This window comes from Balaenoptera physalus (assembly GCF_965194825.1).
Source record: "Balaenoptera physalus genome assembly, chromosome: 7".
NCBI lineage: Eukaryota > Metazoa > Chordata > Mammalia > Artiodactyla > Balaenopteridae > Balaenoptera > Balaenoptera physalus.
Window position 1 is genome coordinate 24,159,932 of NC_138886.1, and position 16,120 is coordinate 24,176,051.

The 16,120-nt window shown below is 41.2% G+C and overlaps 1 protein-coding gene and 1 pseudogene across 7 annotated transcripts in view; both read left to right on the forward strand.

Annotated features, from left to right (window-relative positions):
* EPB41L4B (erythrocyte membrane protein band 4.1 like 4B) overlaps nt 1-16,120 on the forward strand; it is a 143,516-nt gene that overhangs the window by 105,745 nt on the left and 21,651 nt on the right. For all 6 annotated transcript variants that reach the window (XM_082469146.1, XM_082469143.1, XM_082469141.1 and 3 more), the window contains 3 exons: nt 3,860-3,985; nt 4,815-4,882; nt 7,378-7,476. In XM_082469146.1, coding sequence (XP_082325272.1) covers nt 3,860-3,985; nt 4,815-4,882; nt 7,378-7,476 — 293 coding nt within the window. The remainder of the gene's footprint in view (nt 1-3,859; nt 3,986-4,814; nt 4,883-7,377; nt 7,477-16,120) is intronic.
* Nucleotides 12,685-15,766, forward strand: LOC309664150 (DNA endonuclease RBBP8-like; annotated as a pseudogene). Its single transcript, XR_014268427.1, has 2 exons — nt 12,685-15,093; nt 15,397-15,766. The product of XR_014268427.1 is annotated as a DNA endonuclease RBBP8-like (transcript).

Below are 16,120 nucleotides of genomic sequence, written 5' to 3' on the forward strand. Positions count from 1 at the left end.
CCACACCCCAGCAGGGCAGCCTAAAGTCCCTCTGATCACTAAAGGGCCCCAACTTCAAGACCCTTTTCACCCACTTTTTCTTTGATACTACCCTCCCTGGTAGCCAGCTGGAAAAAAATTCCTCCTGCAGGATGGCACTTATATTCTTTCAGTCAACAAATCTTTATTGAGCAGGCCTCTGCTAGGTGTTGGGAGTCAGCCTGATGGATTGTGTGCCCCTGGATTTGTCTTCTCTCTCTTAGTCTCTTGACTGTCAACTTTTCTTCTGCAGTCCACACAATAAATTGTTTTAACAGGGACTTACCTGGAGTTTGGCAAAATCCAAAAATATTTTGCAGGGAAGTATAGCATATGGTAGCAGAGAACTCACAAGCTCTAGGTAATTCGTAGTTGCACGAATATTGGTGGGACATCAACAATAATGGCTTGCTCTGGGTTAAGATGTAGCTGAGACAGCTGTGAGTTATTGAGCATTTCCTTGGAGCTCAAGCAACAATACCCCTCTTTTCTCCTCCACGCGAAGAAATGCATCAGTGAGCAAGTAGGCTAGAGTGATGTCAGATAACCTTGACTTTGTCCTAATGCATAAGCAAAGTATATTACTTCGTACTATGATTCTTTATCATTAATAAAACAATCCTCACAACTTATGATGATACCACAATTGGGAACCAATGGTTTTGATGGCTTTTAAGGTTTTTTGTGGTCTGAAGAATCCTCTGGTTCTTCTAAGGTTTGGATATGTTAATGGTGAGAAGACATTTTGGTTGCCCAATTCCAAAAGTGTACCCAAAATTATCACAGGAATTTAAATCTCATCAGATTTCAAATGTGTAAACAATTTGTATCAACAATTGAAAACTGCATCTGATCATTTCTTTATCCCCAAATGACATCCTCAAACAGAGGGACTATTTCCAATTATAATAATATCAAAGCCCAATTATCATTCATTTGTATGTTTTGAAATCTGTATTTCCATATTGAATGATAAAGCCTCTTTCCTCAATTCAAATTGAATGTAAAATACAAAATATGGCCATGCAAAAGAGAGAAAGCACAGCATTCTTGGTGCCATCCTCCAGGCTGTAATTATGGTCTTGTTGTAATCCACATGTTTATCCCTCATAGAGATGCCTTTTATGCAAACATAGTCATGTAATAACACTCAAATTTTCCAAAATTTACATTGGTCTTCACCTGAGTCAAGTCATAGAGCTGAAAGGTAGCTCCTTCTTTTCAGAACAAGCCAACTTGAATTTTATATCCAAAAAGCAGTTTAGAATTAATAAATTCAAGGGGAAAATCAATGCTAAATTCTCACTCTTATTTTAGCAGCATTCAATTTTTTTTTTTTAAAGTAGGTCTTCGGTCATTACTGTCAGTATAACTATATCCCCTTAAGCAATTGTCAAAAATCTCAAATGGGCTTTAGAACCAGTTCAATTCTTGTATTCCAGCATATCATTCCAAAAAATTAGATCTAATTAAAAAATTAACTCATCATACACCAGTGAAAACACCCATACTAGTATTATCTTTTATATATCTTTTCAACAATTATCTTAATGTAACAGGAGTTACATATACAAGATAAATTATCTTAAAACTGTACTGTAAATAATAAATAAGTTACTTGTTTTGTTTTAGAGAATGCTAAGTCTCTTAGGATCCTGACTCCATTCAAAACAGTGTATTGTCTTTAAACTCTTTTTTTTTTTTTTTAACTTTGGATTTATTTATTTATTTATTTATTTATTTTATTTATGGCTGTGTTGGGTTTTCGTTTCTGTGTGAGGGCTTTCTCTAGTTGTGGCAAGTGGGGGCCACTCTTAATCGCGGTGCGCGGGGCTCTCACTATCGCGGCCTCTCCTGTTGCGGAGCACAGGCTCCAGACACGCAGGCTCAGTAATTGTGGCTCACGGGCCTAGTTGCTCCGCGGCATGTGGGATCTTCCCAGACCAGGGCTCGAACCCGTGTCCCCTGCATTGGCAGGCAGATTCTCAACCACTGCGCCACCAGGGAAGCCCCCTGTATTGTCTTTATACTCAGCTTGATGGCTTAGGGTCGTTAGTGTCTTTGTAGTTATATATTTTTTTCTAACCGAAGAATCTAACGTGAAAGTGCCATTCATACCCTTTTTTCCCATGTGATTGTCATGATAATCTTATGAAGAAAGAAACAGCCTCAGAGAGGTTAAGGGGAGCCAGTGTGGCTGGTGGTCAGGGGCTCTAGCTTTGGAGTCACCCAGTCCTGGGTGTGAATCTTGACCCTTCTGTGTACTTCCTGTGTGACCTTGGGCAAGTGACTTGCCATCTCTCTGCTTTGTTTTTCTTATCTATAAAATGTGGATGGTGATAGTATCTACCTTCAAATGGGATGGTTAAATGAGAGGATTCAATGAGACGTGCATATGAAATCCTCCTTCCCCCGCACCCTCTCCCTGCCCCTTACACTCCTTCTCCTCCATCGCCATCACCACCACCATCATCATCATCTTGTTTATGGTGCTAGTAAGGGAAAGAGCTGAGATTCAAATCCAGGTCTTCTGTCTCTGCTTATTTTAACTGTTTTGTGAAATTGCTGGGTTCAGCTTGTTCTACCAAATTCCCTCCATATGTTTGGAGGTTCTGCTGGGAAACTGCATTCTCTGCCCTCTTTTCTTTATTCAATGATGTCAACCAGCCAATTGCCCTATGCTTCCTATGGAGCTTTCATAAAACCCCTACTATGTGTACTTCTTCCCTATTAAGCACCTATCAAGGTGCTCAATAGGACTTTTGAATTAGTGAATTAGATTAATTTGGGAACTTGCAGAATTGGAGGCCTTTAGAACATTTTGTTCTTGCCCTGGTACATTGTGGCTAATGTGCCATATTAAGTCCTGATGTCACTAAATGACTTTTAGAAATCATATGGTCTTGTATCTTTCTTATTAAACACATATCTTCTAATAGTAACTATATATTATTGTAATCTTCTTCAGTAGACATGTATTAAGCACCTGCTATGTGCTGAGCACCATATTAGCACTGGGATATACAATGGCCACAATAGGCATACTTCACAGTACAACGTTATTTCCCAGAGTGTGATGTGTGTACCCTCAAAGATTTCAAGTTATATACATGAATGAGTATTTTTTAATAGTTACATAATTATCATAATTTATGTCATAAAAAATATAATAGCCACCAAGTCTATGATTTCAAAGATACTATTGCTTAGGACACACTTAAAATAGGTAGTCCCAGGGTAATCCACCTTAACTGGATTGTATGAATTATAGGTACATGTTTAGTTAATACATGAGAAATGGCAAAAATAGCAAAGGTGGTACCAGATTATTGAAGTCTGAGACGCTCTAAAATAAGGCAACATAGATACAAATTTCTCATTGAGAATCACAATTTTCAGCAAGATTATTGTAAAAATACTAATTAGTATTTTGTACTGTTTCTGTTAACCCAACAAGTCACAGAATTTGGTCTTTATATGAAGAAGTAGCGGTTATGGGGGAAATAGCACTGCAGCTGGGTGTAGGAAACTTGGAGCTTGAGTCCTGGCCTAACCTGCATGAATACTGGAAGAGTCTCTTCTCTTTGGACCTTCCCCGTCTTCTGACTCATGGGCTTCCTAACACTACCTCTCCCTGCTTCACGTGAGAATGAGAGGATGCGCTTGTGAATCTTTTGCAAATAGTAAAAGCACTGGTACAAACATAAGGAGTTAGTGACACACTTGTCTATATGTTTATGTCTTTGCGTTATTTGCAGTGATGATTGATGGGAAAGATTAATGTATGTGTTTTCTTAGTTCTTTGTTTACAATCTGTTGCGTGTATTTTGGTTCATCTCAGGCTGAAGAAAAAAAGGTTTCTGAGAAGACTCTTCAGACCCCACTTTTGCCTTCCCCCGTGGCTGATCACGTGAAGTGTAACATTTTAAAAGCCCAGCTGGAGAATGCTTCCCGAGCGAGTGCCCAGGTGCGTGCCATGCATGCAAGCCTTTGATTTCATGTTGTGGGATTTCCTCTGTGCCACGTAGAAGAAAGAGGCATTCTAGGACTGAGATGCTGTGTCAGTCAGGGTGCAGCCAGGAGATAGGAACCACACCTGTTATGTGCACAGAGCTTTTAATATAAAGAGTTATTAACTGGTATAGCTATAATTGGGTAAGTGAAAGGGCCAGCTCTGTACGCTGTGGTGGGTCTGAGGACCACAGGCTGCTGCACCTCCTGTTGACCTCCAGTGTGTGTTCAGCTGGCCTGGCTGGCTGAGTGGGTGTCCTTTCCTTCCCCATCGTTCTTTATGGGACTCACCAGAGGGAAGAGGACAAGGCTTCTATCAAAATCCTATGACATAATTCCTCCCAGGCTTGGTACACTGATGTGAAAGAACAGATTCTAAACTCTTTTATAAGCTGTAAGTGCTATGTGAGCATAGAGCTGCTTATTATTCCTGATCTAAAATGTGAAGTGGGGGATTAAACTGTGGATTTGGCTTTTCCCACACCATCCTTTTCTCATTCCATCATGAGCTGGCACATAGCAGGTGCTCAATAAGAGTGTGAATGCAAGCACTGATTTTATTTGAATGATTACGTGTTAATCCCTGCAATAGGGAATGACTCAAGAAAACATTTTTTGTTAAATTAAATAAACACTGGAAAATTTTGTTATTGACTGAGTACTTGATGATCTACCTCTTTGATACACCTTCACATTTCTGTAATCCTTTGAATGTAGGAGACTTGGAAACATTTTTGCATGCCAAGATGTCCGGTTTTGACAAACCTGTCTGTTTTCTTTAACAGGTTGGAAAAGAGGAATCAACGTTTGTAAATATCAATAAGAAATCCAGTCTTCAGGACGCTAATGTAAGGTCTGTTGCTTCTTGTTTGAATGGGGAAACAATAGTACCTTCAGCATTATCCTCAAAACATTACTCATGAAGGCATTTGCTAATAAAATAAAGAGGAAAAAGAAAACTGAGAGAATGTGAGCCTAAAGTAAGAGAAAAGGATGTCATAAACAACTTCGTTTATGCCTCAGAAATGCCACTTATTCTGTTTTAATATTTCTACCTGATGTACCAAAAAAGAAATCACTTTTGAGATGCTTCTCAGGCATGTAGATCTGACCTTGTCATTCCCCTGCTTAAAGTCACGGTGGAGTCCGGACTCCTTAACAGAGCATAGGGAGACCTTTATGACCTGACCTCTGCTCCCTGTCCCAGCTAAATTCATCACTCTTCCCGTGGTCCATTCACACGCTCCTTATCTCAGCTCCTTGAAGTACTAGAACCACAAATGTTCTTTAAAGCCTCCAGGCTACCACCAACCCAAACCCAGAGGAAAACCTTCCTTTCCTGATCTCATAGAAAGCAGACACTCTTCCCCTTCCAGCCCAAGTGAGTAACAACCTGTAGATCATGGCAGCCCCATTGACACCTTGGCAGCCTGCTAACATTGGTGGGGGTCTCCCTAGGATAGAGTTTCCTAAAATGGGTCCAAGGAGCACTGCAACCGTATCTTGTTAAAACCAAAGACGCAGGTCCTACTCCAGACCCTTCAGATCCTTTGGTGGAAGGCGGGGTGGGTGTTGTTGGCAGGGGGGGGGGGGGGAATGGGGGCATGGTTGTGGTAGGGGAGGCCAGGACTAAGAATTTCAAAAACACGCAAGGTGACCTAGGAACCACTACCCTGGGGAATACTTGATGCTAAAAATAAAGACTAATATTTCTCTTTGTCATCTCATGATGCCTGGCCCATGTTCTTGGTATAAATTTGTCTTCCTCCAGAGACCCATAGCTAGCTGCCTCTTGGACTTTTCAAAACCTTAATTCATCTCTTCCCCCCCTACCCTACTGTCCCTTCACCAGTTTTCCTATCTTGGTTAGTGGCATTGTTACCTACCTGTGATCCAGACCTGAGGCCTGGGAGTCCTTGACCTTTAGCTACCTCATGCCCTCATCTAATTGGTCACCAAGTCCTGCCAGTTTGACTTTCATATTATCACCCACATCCATCCACTCCTCTTCATGACCCTCTTCCCGGCCTACCCCCGGGCCTCACCATTTCTCATCCTGGATAACCACTACTACAGTCTTCTAAGATGCTTCCGACTGGCCTGCTCTCACCAGCATCCTTTGTTGCTCTAAGGGCCTTTCTAAAATGCAAGTCTGACCTCGCCACTCCCTTGCCTAAAACCTTCAGTGACTGCCTTTGCCTTCAGGGTAAACAACTCATTCTGAGGTGCCTCAAGCCCTGGCCCCTGCTTTCCCCTCTACTCACAAGCCCCTGCTCTTCCTCTGGGACCTTACCCATCAGCAGTTCCGGGTCTCCTCTCTGTCTCCCACCTTGGAAGTCTTACCTCCATCTGGTTAAGTGTAAATCCCTCCTTGAAGCTTTCCAGACACCAACCATTTCACCCAAGCAAGGTTATGTGCTCCCCTATGTGTTCTTCCAGGGACCACGTTCCGTTGACTCTGGGGTCCCAACTTGAGGAAATCATGAACCTAAAGTATGTTGACTCCAATTTCATATTTGCTCATTCACATGTTTCTTTAACAAACATTTCCTGGGCACTGGCCACCTACCTATCGCCATGTTAGGCATTGAATAGAAGGGAAGATGGAGGTCCAGAAGTGTTAACTGACTTGCTAGAGGTCCCTTGCTGAGAACCTCAATTTGTTTTGATGCCTGTTGGTCCCAGAAGGTAGTTTCTGGTTTTTAAAGTGAAATCAGTCACATACAAACATGTGTAAAAGCTTTACCTTAAAATCACTGGTTTTGAGTAAGCCCATTGGTTATCTGGCATATTTTCTTGAGGAAATATAAAAATGAAACTTAATTTTTAACATTTTCACCTAGACATAGAATTAAAATGTTTTAGAGTAAGTCTTAAAGGTCTTCTGATTATGCATTTTCACATGAAATAAATACTCTAATCATTATTTATCTCTCTTTTTAAAAAATATATTCCGTGCTGTGTTTAAAATAACATAGCTACCAGATTACTTGGAAGTAAAAACGGGTTATCCACAGATTTCTCTACTCATTTTACTGGCAAAACCTGTTTATGAACCAAAACCTGAAATTGGGAGTGGGTGTTTTTGGCAGGGAAATTTTATGTGGTACCCCAATTATGTTCAGTTAACTGCTTGCTGTATTTTCTTCCCTATGATTTTTTTGGTTTTGGCTTTTCTGTGGTATTTTTAAATAATTATATGTAATAAGTAAAGAGGAGAAAAAAAAAAGATATCTTGACTGTCAATGTTATTAAGGTATAAATTAACTGAGAAAGCAGTCCCTACAGCCAAAACCAGACCATAAACCTTTTTATTGGTGGTGTTCTGCTTTTCTGGTGTGTCTTTAGAAGTCCTATTCCTATACGTGTGGAAACTACCCAACCAGCTGTGGAAAAGCCGGAAATCAAGCCTCCCCGAGTGCGGAAGTTAACGAGACAATACAGCTTGTGAGTTCTATGCTGCAGGTTTTTCAATTATAACAACAAATGTGATGCTAAATGTCCAGTTGTAAATGCTTCTTAGCCCTTCACACCATTCCCAAAGAGCTATCCCAAAAATACAGTCTGTTTCCAATTTAAGTCATAGTGGGACTGGGTCTTTCTCCCTGAAAACATGACATGATTGGCATATGTATTCATTATTGATTGCTGTGTAACAAATTACTCCAAGATTTAGCGGCTTAAAACAATCCACATTTATTACCTCACAGTTTCTGTGGGTTGGGAATCCAGGCATGGCTTAGCTGGGTCTTCTGGGTTAGAGTGTCTCTTAAGGCTGCCTTCAAGGTGTTGGCAAGGGCTGCAGTCTCATCTGAAGTCTCATTCATGCCGTGTGGGACAGGATTCAGTTCCTTGAGGGCTGCTGGACTGAGGACATCATTCCTTGCTGACTATTGGCTGGAGGTTGCCCTTAGTTCCTAGTCATGTGGACCTCTCCCGCTTTCTCCATAGGAGAAAACACACAAGAAGAGCCAGAGAGAGCGCTAAGAAGGTGACATCACAGTCTTTTATAACCTAATCTCAGAAATGACATCCCATCACTTTTGCCCTATTCTGTTCATTTGAAGCAGGTCCCTAGATCCAGCCCACACTCAAGGAGACAGGCTTCTTCAGGGGCACGAGTAGCAGAAGGGGATCAGGGGAAGCCATATCGGATACTGCCTCCATGGTGCCGTAGTGAAACGGTAGCATTTTCTGTCAACAGAGCCAAAGCTGATCCCTGAGCTATAGGAGGAGCCATATTCCTGTAGGGGGAGCCATATTCCAAAGTGTCCCAGAACCGCCAGGACCTGTCCAGTTCTGTTCAGCTTAACAAAAGTTTTTTTGGCTACCATGTGCACAGGGATATTCTAGGCACTGCGGAGGAAGAACAAAGTGACTTTGACAATTCCCACGCAAGGGCTCACAGTTTATTAGAGGGAAAGACAGATTTCCCTCTAATAAATTATAATTATAATCCAAAGAAGACAGGCAAATGCTACAGTAAGGGTGGTGGTATATTAGCATAATCACAGTGGTAGTTAGAATTTCTTGACCTTGGCTGTGGCCCAGGTATCGTGCCTGGATGTATAATTGGTCAGAGAGCTGCAGGGGGATCTTTGGGTGCAGTGGAAAGCGTGGGGCTCTGGAGTTAGAAAGGCTTCTAGTTTACTGTTACAAGCTCTTGGGAAAATTACTCTTTGAACCTCTCCTTCGTCTGTAAAATGGGTAAGGATTTTGTGAGGGTAAACATGAGATAATGTGGGTAAAGCCCTAGCTTTCAGCCTAGCCCTGGCTGAAAGATGAGTTAGTTCCCCTTCTTTTCTTCTTATGGACCTGAAGCCTCTGAAGAGGTCAAGTTTAGGAGGTACTGAGAGTACAGAGTATAGGACAAAGAGTGTAACTCCAGATGCAGTTCGCAAACAGCCAGCTCAGGCCTGCTACTTGCACACTGTAAAAAGGAGAAGAAAGGGGAGTGCAGTTTCAGGGCAGACACATCCCACCTCATTAGCCTTAATAGAAGTTTCTGGACAGTATAGCAGCTGTGTTTACTAGGGACGCCAAAACGAGTAAGATTCAAATAATTAGCAGTCCTAATGATCTCTGGGGGACAAATTAAACCATGAAAAATCTGCTTCCCTGAGGATAAAGCTGGCAGGATTAACCTTTCACATTTCAGAACTCAAAATGTTATTATCACCCATTCGGTATATGTAATCACGTTGGAAACAATGACTAATACATGACCTGGAAGGAAAGAAAATTTAGCTAACTCACCAAATTGCCTCTTTTAAGGAAACTGTTTTCAAACCTCTAACTTCATGTGTATTTCTTAAGATACCCCAAAGTATTCTGCTTTGAAAATCAAAGAATGGCAGCATTTTTCCCTTGAGTAGTAAATAGCAAAATTGATGGATGAGATTTTCCCAGTTTTAAGTTTTCATCCCATAAATAGTCATGGTATTGTTGACACTAGTTACCACTTCTTTATTCATCTCTTCCACTCATAGGTATTGATAAAGTTAATAAACACTTGGTTGGGGTTACAGATTGGAAAACCTCAGATTTCCCATCTCCTAAAAAATAATTCTGCATCATTAGTTTTGAGATGCAGGGATGTGTGTGCCCTTTTTAGCGGTTACAGTATTCCTAGTTCATAGGCCAGAATTATGTGTGCTTGTTTGGGTTTTAGGGTACTCCATCAAAGCATCATGATATTCAGGTGCTCTGAACAAGTTTTCAAACTGCTGCTTTTTAGGATATAAACAAAAATCTAAGCTGTGTTCTCTTCTCGAAATACGGCATAGGGAGGAAAGGTGGGGCTGCTGTGTGCAGAGTGAAGGGAGAAGCAAACTCTGCAAAGAGTTGAAGGCAGGTAAAAGCATCATCTTTATATTGATGTCAGCTGGTATGTTTAGAAAATGATGAGCTGCTTAATTTTTACCCAGATGTATAACTTTACTATGTATTTAAACATAGTGTAAAAATCTAAAGGCATTCAGGCAAGACAGAAAAGTCCAAAGAGAAAAGTAACTAATTCCCTAGAATCACACCATCAAAAATAACCAATGTTCACATTTATGACTATTACTCTAGACATTTTTCTATGCGTATATATTGTTAAAATAGAAATCATTTCAAAGAAAAGACTCATACTACTACATAAAATTTTACTTATTAAAATGTTTCATGAATTTACCTTAGACACCAGGTGTTCATCATAAATCACATTGATAGCATAAGCTATCTGGCATAGCTCAAGGTCTTAGGTGTGCAAAGACACACTTATCCAGCGGGATATTCCAAGGGTCCAGAGGTTCTCTCAGGAGCTTGTCAGTGGCCAGTGGTTCCTTTGGAATGTACAGGGTTTGAGCATCTGGGGCCTGCTGAGTTAGCCCTTTCCTGTGCAGGCAGCAATCTGGCTGGCAGCAGGGGAGAGGGAACTTGTCTTAATTTCTATAAATTTGAGAAAATACTGTCCATGCTAAGAGTGGGGGACTGATGGTTCTGCGCTGTGCTGGGATGATCAGATCAGAAGAGCTTCCAGCCTTGACGTACCTTGTGGGAAGTCAGGCCTTCCCCACAAAGTCAAGCCCTGGAGATAAGCCCCAGGTGCCGTGAGGGAGACTTCTCCCACATGGTGACTTCCTGTCTAGTGTCCTTTCCATCCTGGGTCATCCCACTCGATCAGAGAGGGTCGAAGACCAGACCTACTTGGCCCCAAAACAATTGTGTGCAACTCCTCCTCTATAATCAGTTTATCACACCAAAGAGACAGTTGCTGTTAGGCCACGAAGGGAGTCATTACACCCTTCGCTCAGAACAGTAGGTTCCTACAAGTCTTATGCTTACCCTCCTAAGGGAGGCTCCTCAGAGTACCATCCCTTGGTTTGGTGGTTCCTCAAAAAGTTAAACATAGAACTACCGTACAACTCAGCAATTCCACTCCTAGGTGGAATTCCAGTTCAAAAGAGTTGAAAGCAGAGACTCAAACAAATGTTTGTACACCAGTGTTCATAACAGCACTATTCACAATAGCTAAAAGGTGGAAACAACCCAATTGTCCATCAACAGATGAAGGGATAAACAAAATACAGTCTGTCCATACAATGGAATGTTACTCAGCCATAAAAAGGAATGACATTTTGACTTACGCGATGACATGGATGGACCTTGAAAACATTATGTTCAGTCAAACAAGCCAGATACAGAAGAACATTTACTGCACGATTCCACTTATATGAGGTACCTAGAGTAGTCACATTCATCCGGACAGAAAGCATCGTGGGGGAGGGGTGTGGAATTTCCCCTTTACCCTTTTTGAGTTCTTGTGGCTGGACGAATAATAAACTAAAAAGGTTAAAAAGAAAGAAATTTTAATTCATGCACATGGAGATCTCATAGAAATGGAACCTAAGAAGTGCCCAAAGCAGGCAGCTTTTCTACTTTTTAGGCAAAGAAACAATAAAGTTGTGAGGAATTGACAGGACAAAGAAACTTAGGTTTTGGGTGCTTATTTAGTGAAGAAGCTAAACAGAGTTTGGGCTTCGGATAGTAACTTAAAGAAGTAACAGGGTTTGTTTATACAGGCCTCTAGGCCCGAATCCCCTGTCTCTGATGATAAAGGGGTCCTTCTATCTTCAGATGCAGGGAGTACACCTTTCACACGAGAGATTTATTTCCTGCTTTCAGGGAGACAGAAAGGAGGGTCAGAGTGTTGGCCATTTCTTAAGTAACTTTAATTCAAAATAATCAATATGACAGACCTTTACACCGCGTAACAAGCAGAAAGGAGAAAGTCTGTCAGAAATTAAGGAATAACTGGGGCTTCCCTGGTGGCACAGCGGTTAAGAATCTGCCTGCCAATTCAGGGGACACGGGTTCGAGCCCTGGTCCGGGAAGATCCCACATGCCGCGGAGCAACTAAGCCCGTGCGCCACGACTACTGAGCCTGCGCTCTAGAGCCCGTGAGCCACAACTACTGAGCCCGCGTGCCACAACTCCTGAAGCCCGCGTGCCTAGAGCCCGTGCTCCACAACAAGAGAAACCACTGCAATGAGAAGCCCGCGCACCGCAACAAAGAGTAGCCCCCGCTCGCTGCAACTAGAGGAAGCCTGCGCGCAGCAACGAAGACCCAACGCAGCATATAAATAAAATAAATATATTTTTTAAAAAAAGAAATTAAGGAATAACTTTTTACAACATTTTAGGTTATAATTTAACATCATGAAGAGGAGAAGAAAACTTGAGGCCCTAAACAAAATTTCAATATTCTCTTGGAAACCAGTACAAACTATATTGATAAATATTTATTTCTAATTTAAATGCCAAAAGTAATTACTTTTTCTTACCAAATGCCACAGGAAAAAATTACCCTAAATTGTTTTTAAAATGAAAATTTTCATAACTAGGATATTACATCTCATAGTTAGTACATATTTTGCTTAATAGTAAAACTATCTCTTACCGGATTAATTAAAAAATCCTGGGCCCTCGGGCCCTCCCCCAACCCTGGAAAGCGCGGGCTGCCCCGAGGGGGTGGCTTGGCTGCTGGGGGTTTGGCAGGTTAGTGAGGGAACGAGGAGAAAAGCGAACGGCTGTCTCTTCCCCTCTCCAGAGCGTGCTCGCCTTCCTGCTGCGGCTTTCGAGAATCTGGAGGCAATCTTGCAACGAGAATCTGGAGGCAATCTTGCAAGCCATATTTGAACTGGCCAAAGACAACTTCAGACCTGTATAATGTAACAGAAAAGGTCAGAAAACATTAGGCAGTAGAAGTGTGAGCATATTAAGTAAGATGAACGTCTCGGGAAGCAGTTGTGGAGGCCCCAGTTCTGCAGATGTATCTAATGACTTTAAGGATCTTTGGACAAAACTAAAGGAGTATCATGATAAAGAAGTACAGGTTTACAAGTAAAAGTAATCAAACTGAAAAAGGAACGAAGTTTAGATGCACAGAGACTAGAAGAATTCTTCACAAAAAATCAACAGCTGAGAGAGCAACAGAAAGTCCTTCATGAAACCATTAAAGTTTTAGAAGATCAATTCAGAGCAGGATTATGTGATCGCTGTGCAGTAACTGAAGAACATATGCGGAAGAAACAACAAGAGTTTGAAAATATTCAACAGCAGAATCTTAAACTTATCATAGAGCTTATGAATGAAAAGAATACAGGAAGAAAATAAAAAGCTTTCTGAACAGCTGCAGCAGAAAATTGAGAATGATCAACCACATCAAGTAACCGATCTTGAATCTGAGGAAGATGTTATTCCAGATTCACCAATAACAACCTTTTCATTTTCTGGCGCTAACCGACTACGAAAGAAGGAGAACCTCCACGTCCAATATGTAGAACAAACACATATTAAACTGGAGCACTCTGGGTGTGCACATGAATTGAGAAAAGTACCAAAGTCTTCAACTTATCCACAACATAAACATAATGAACGTGAAATTCTAGTGGCTGACACTTGTGATCAGAGTCAAGCTCCAGTGGCTAATACACATGGAAAAAGCCGTTATCCTCCTGATAATTTAGCTACAGTTGTTGCTGAAACACTTGGACTTAGTGTTCAAGATGAGTCTGAATCTCAAGGTCCTATGAGCCCTCTTGGTGATGAGCTCTACCACTGTCTGGAAGGAGATCACAAAAAACCTTTTGAAGAATCTAGAAGAAATAGTGAAGATAGTTTAAGATTTTCAGATTCTAATTCAAAGACTCCTCCTCAAGAAGAATTGACTACTCGGGTACCATCTCCTGTATTTGGAGCTACCTCTAATGTGAAAAGTAGTTTAGGTTTGAATACAAGTTTGTCCCCTTCTCTTTTAGAGACTGGGGAAGAAAACCATCTGTAAACGCCTTTCAGCAACACTTCTAATTCTAGATCAGAGAAACCTAGATCAAAATCTGAAGATGGTGCCCTTTTCACACATCATAATATTGGGGCTGAAGTGAAGAAGATCACTAACCAGTCATCTTCTAATAAGCAGGTGCTTATAAATAAAAATACAAGTGAACAGGATAGTATTGATCACATTAAAGATACTGTTACTGATAAAGATAAACCTGTGGTACCCCTGAAATCACTGGGAGGCCGAACCAAAAGGAAGAAAATCGAGGAAGAAAGTGAAGATGAAGTAAGCTGCCCCCAAGCCTCCTTTGATAAAGAAAATGCTTTTCCTTTTCCACCAGATGGTCATTCTTACATGAATGGAGACTATGTGATGGATAAACCTCTGGATCTGTCTGATCGATTTTCAGCTATTCAGCGTCAAGAGAAAAGCCAAGGAAGTGAGAACTCTAAAATCGGATTTAGGCAAGTGACTCTCTGTGAGGTTTTGAAGCCTGTTCCAAAGGGCTCTTCCTCAAGCCGTAAGGCCTTGAGTGGGAGCTGTGGGCTAACCAAAGATTCCCCGGAAGAGCCCAGCAGTTTACAGGAGTCCCTCCTCCAGTCCTTGAGTAAATCTCCGGGTAATAAAACACTGTTACAAATAAAGGAAGAAAATTCTATCTTTAAAATCCCTCTACGTCCATGTGAAAGTTTGGAGACAGAGAATCTTTTTGATGACATGAAGGGTGCTGGTTCTCGTGAGCCTATAAAAATAAAAACCAGGTCAGTCCATGGAGCTTGTGAACTTGCATCAGTTCTTCAGTTAAATCCATGTAGAATTGCTAAAACAAAGTCTCTACAAAACAACCAAGATGTATCCTTTGAAAACATCCAGTGGAGTATAGATCCAGGAGCATACCTTTCTCAGTATAAAATGGGTATTACTGTAGTAGATACAAAGGATGGCAGTCAGTCAAGATTAGCAGGAGGAGAGACAGTGGACATAGACTGTACATTGGTTAGTGAAACTCTGCTTTTAAAAATGAAGAATCAAGAGCAGAAGGGAGAAAAAAGTCCAAATGGAGAAAGAAAAATGAATGGTAGCTTGGAAGATATGTTTGATTGGACTACACATGAAAAATATGAATCCTGTTTGGTGGATAGCTTCCCCCAAGTAGCAGATGAAGAGGAGTTGTCAACTGCTACAAAAAAACCAAACTCTCCTGATGATAAGATAAAGTCAAACAGAAAGCATTTGTGGAGCCATATTTTTTTTTTTAATTATTTATTTATTTATTTATGGCTGTGTTGGGTCTTCATTTCTGTGCCAGGGCTCTCTCTAGTTGCGGCAAGTGGGGGCCACTCTTCATCGCCGTGCACGGGCCTCTCACCGTCGCGGCCTCTCTCGCTGCGGAGCACAGGCTCCAGACGCGCAGGCTCAGCAATTGTGGCTCACGGGCCTAGTTGCTCCGCGGCATGTGGGATCTTCCCAGACCAGGGCTCGAACCCGTGTCCCCCGCATTGGCAGGCAGATTCCCAACCACTGCGCCACCAGGGAAGCCCTGTGGAGCCATATTTTAAAGATGATGAAAGAGAGACTAGCTTACAAAATTTTTCTCATATTGAGGTGGTCCGGAAAAAAGAAGAAAGAAGAAAATTGCTTGGACGCACATGTAAGGAATGTGAAATTTGTTATGCAGATTTTCCAGAAGAAGAAAGAGAAAAGAAGTTGGCTTCCTGCTCAAGACACCGATTTCGCTACATTCCACTCAACACACCAGAGAATTTCTGGGAAGCTGGTTTTCCTTCCACTCAGACTTGTATGGAAAGAGGTTACATTAAAGAAGGTCTTAATCCTTGTCCTTGTCCAAAAAGGCGGCAGCCTTACAATGCAGTATTCTCTCCAAAAGGCAAAGAGCAGAAGACATAAATGTTGAAGCAGAAACAGGAGAGATGACAATATTCTTTTTACTTATAGTTAAAGTTGGTATTAAACATTGATTTTTTTTGATCTTCTGAAAACTGATTTATAAATCATTTTTCTATTGAAAATGTTTTTAAATGGCATTTACCCATCACACAGACGACTATTTAAAAATGGATAAGTTTATGTCGTATTCTCTTGCTTTTGCACCTTTAAAATAATAAGGTGCTTTCATTTTGCACTCTAAGTTAAAAGTTGTTTATTACTTTATTTGGTAATACCTAATTGCAATTTTGAAAATATGAAAAAAAAAAATCCTGCAGATGTTTCCAGGAATAAATTTTCGATGATGATGGTAAT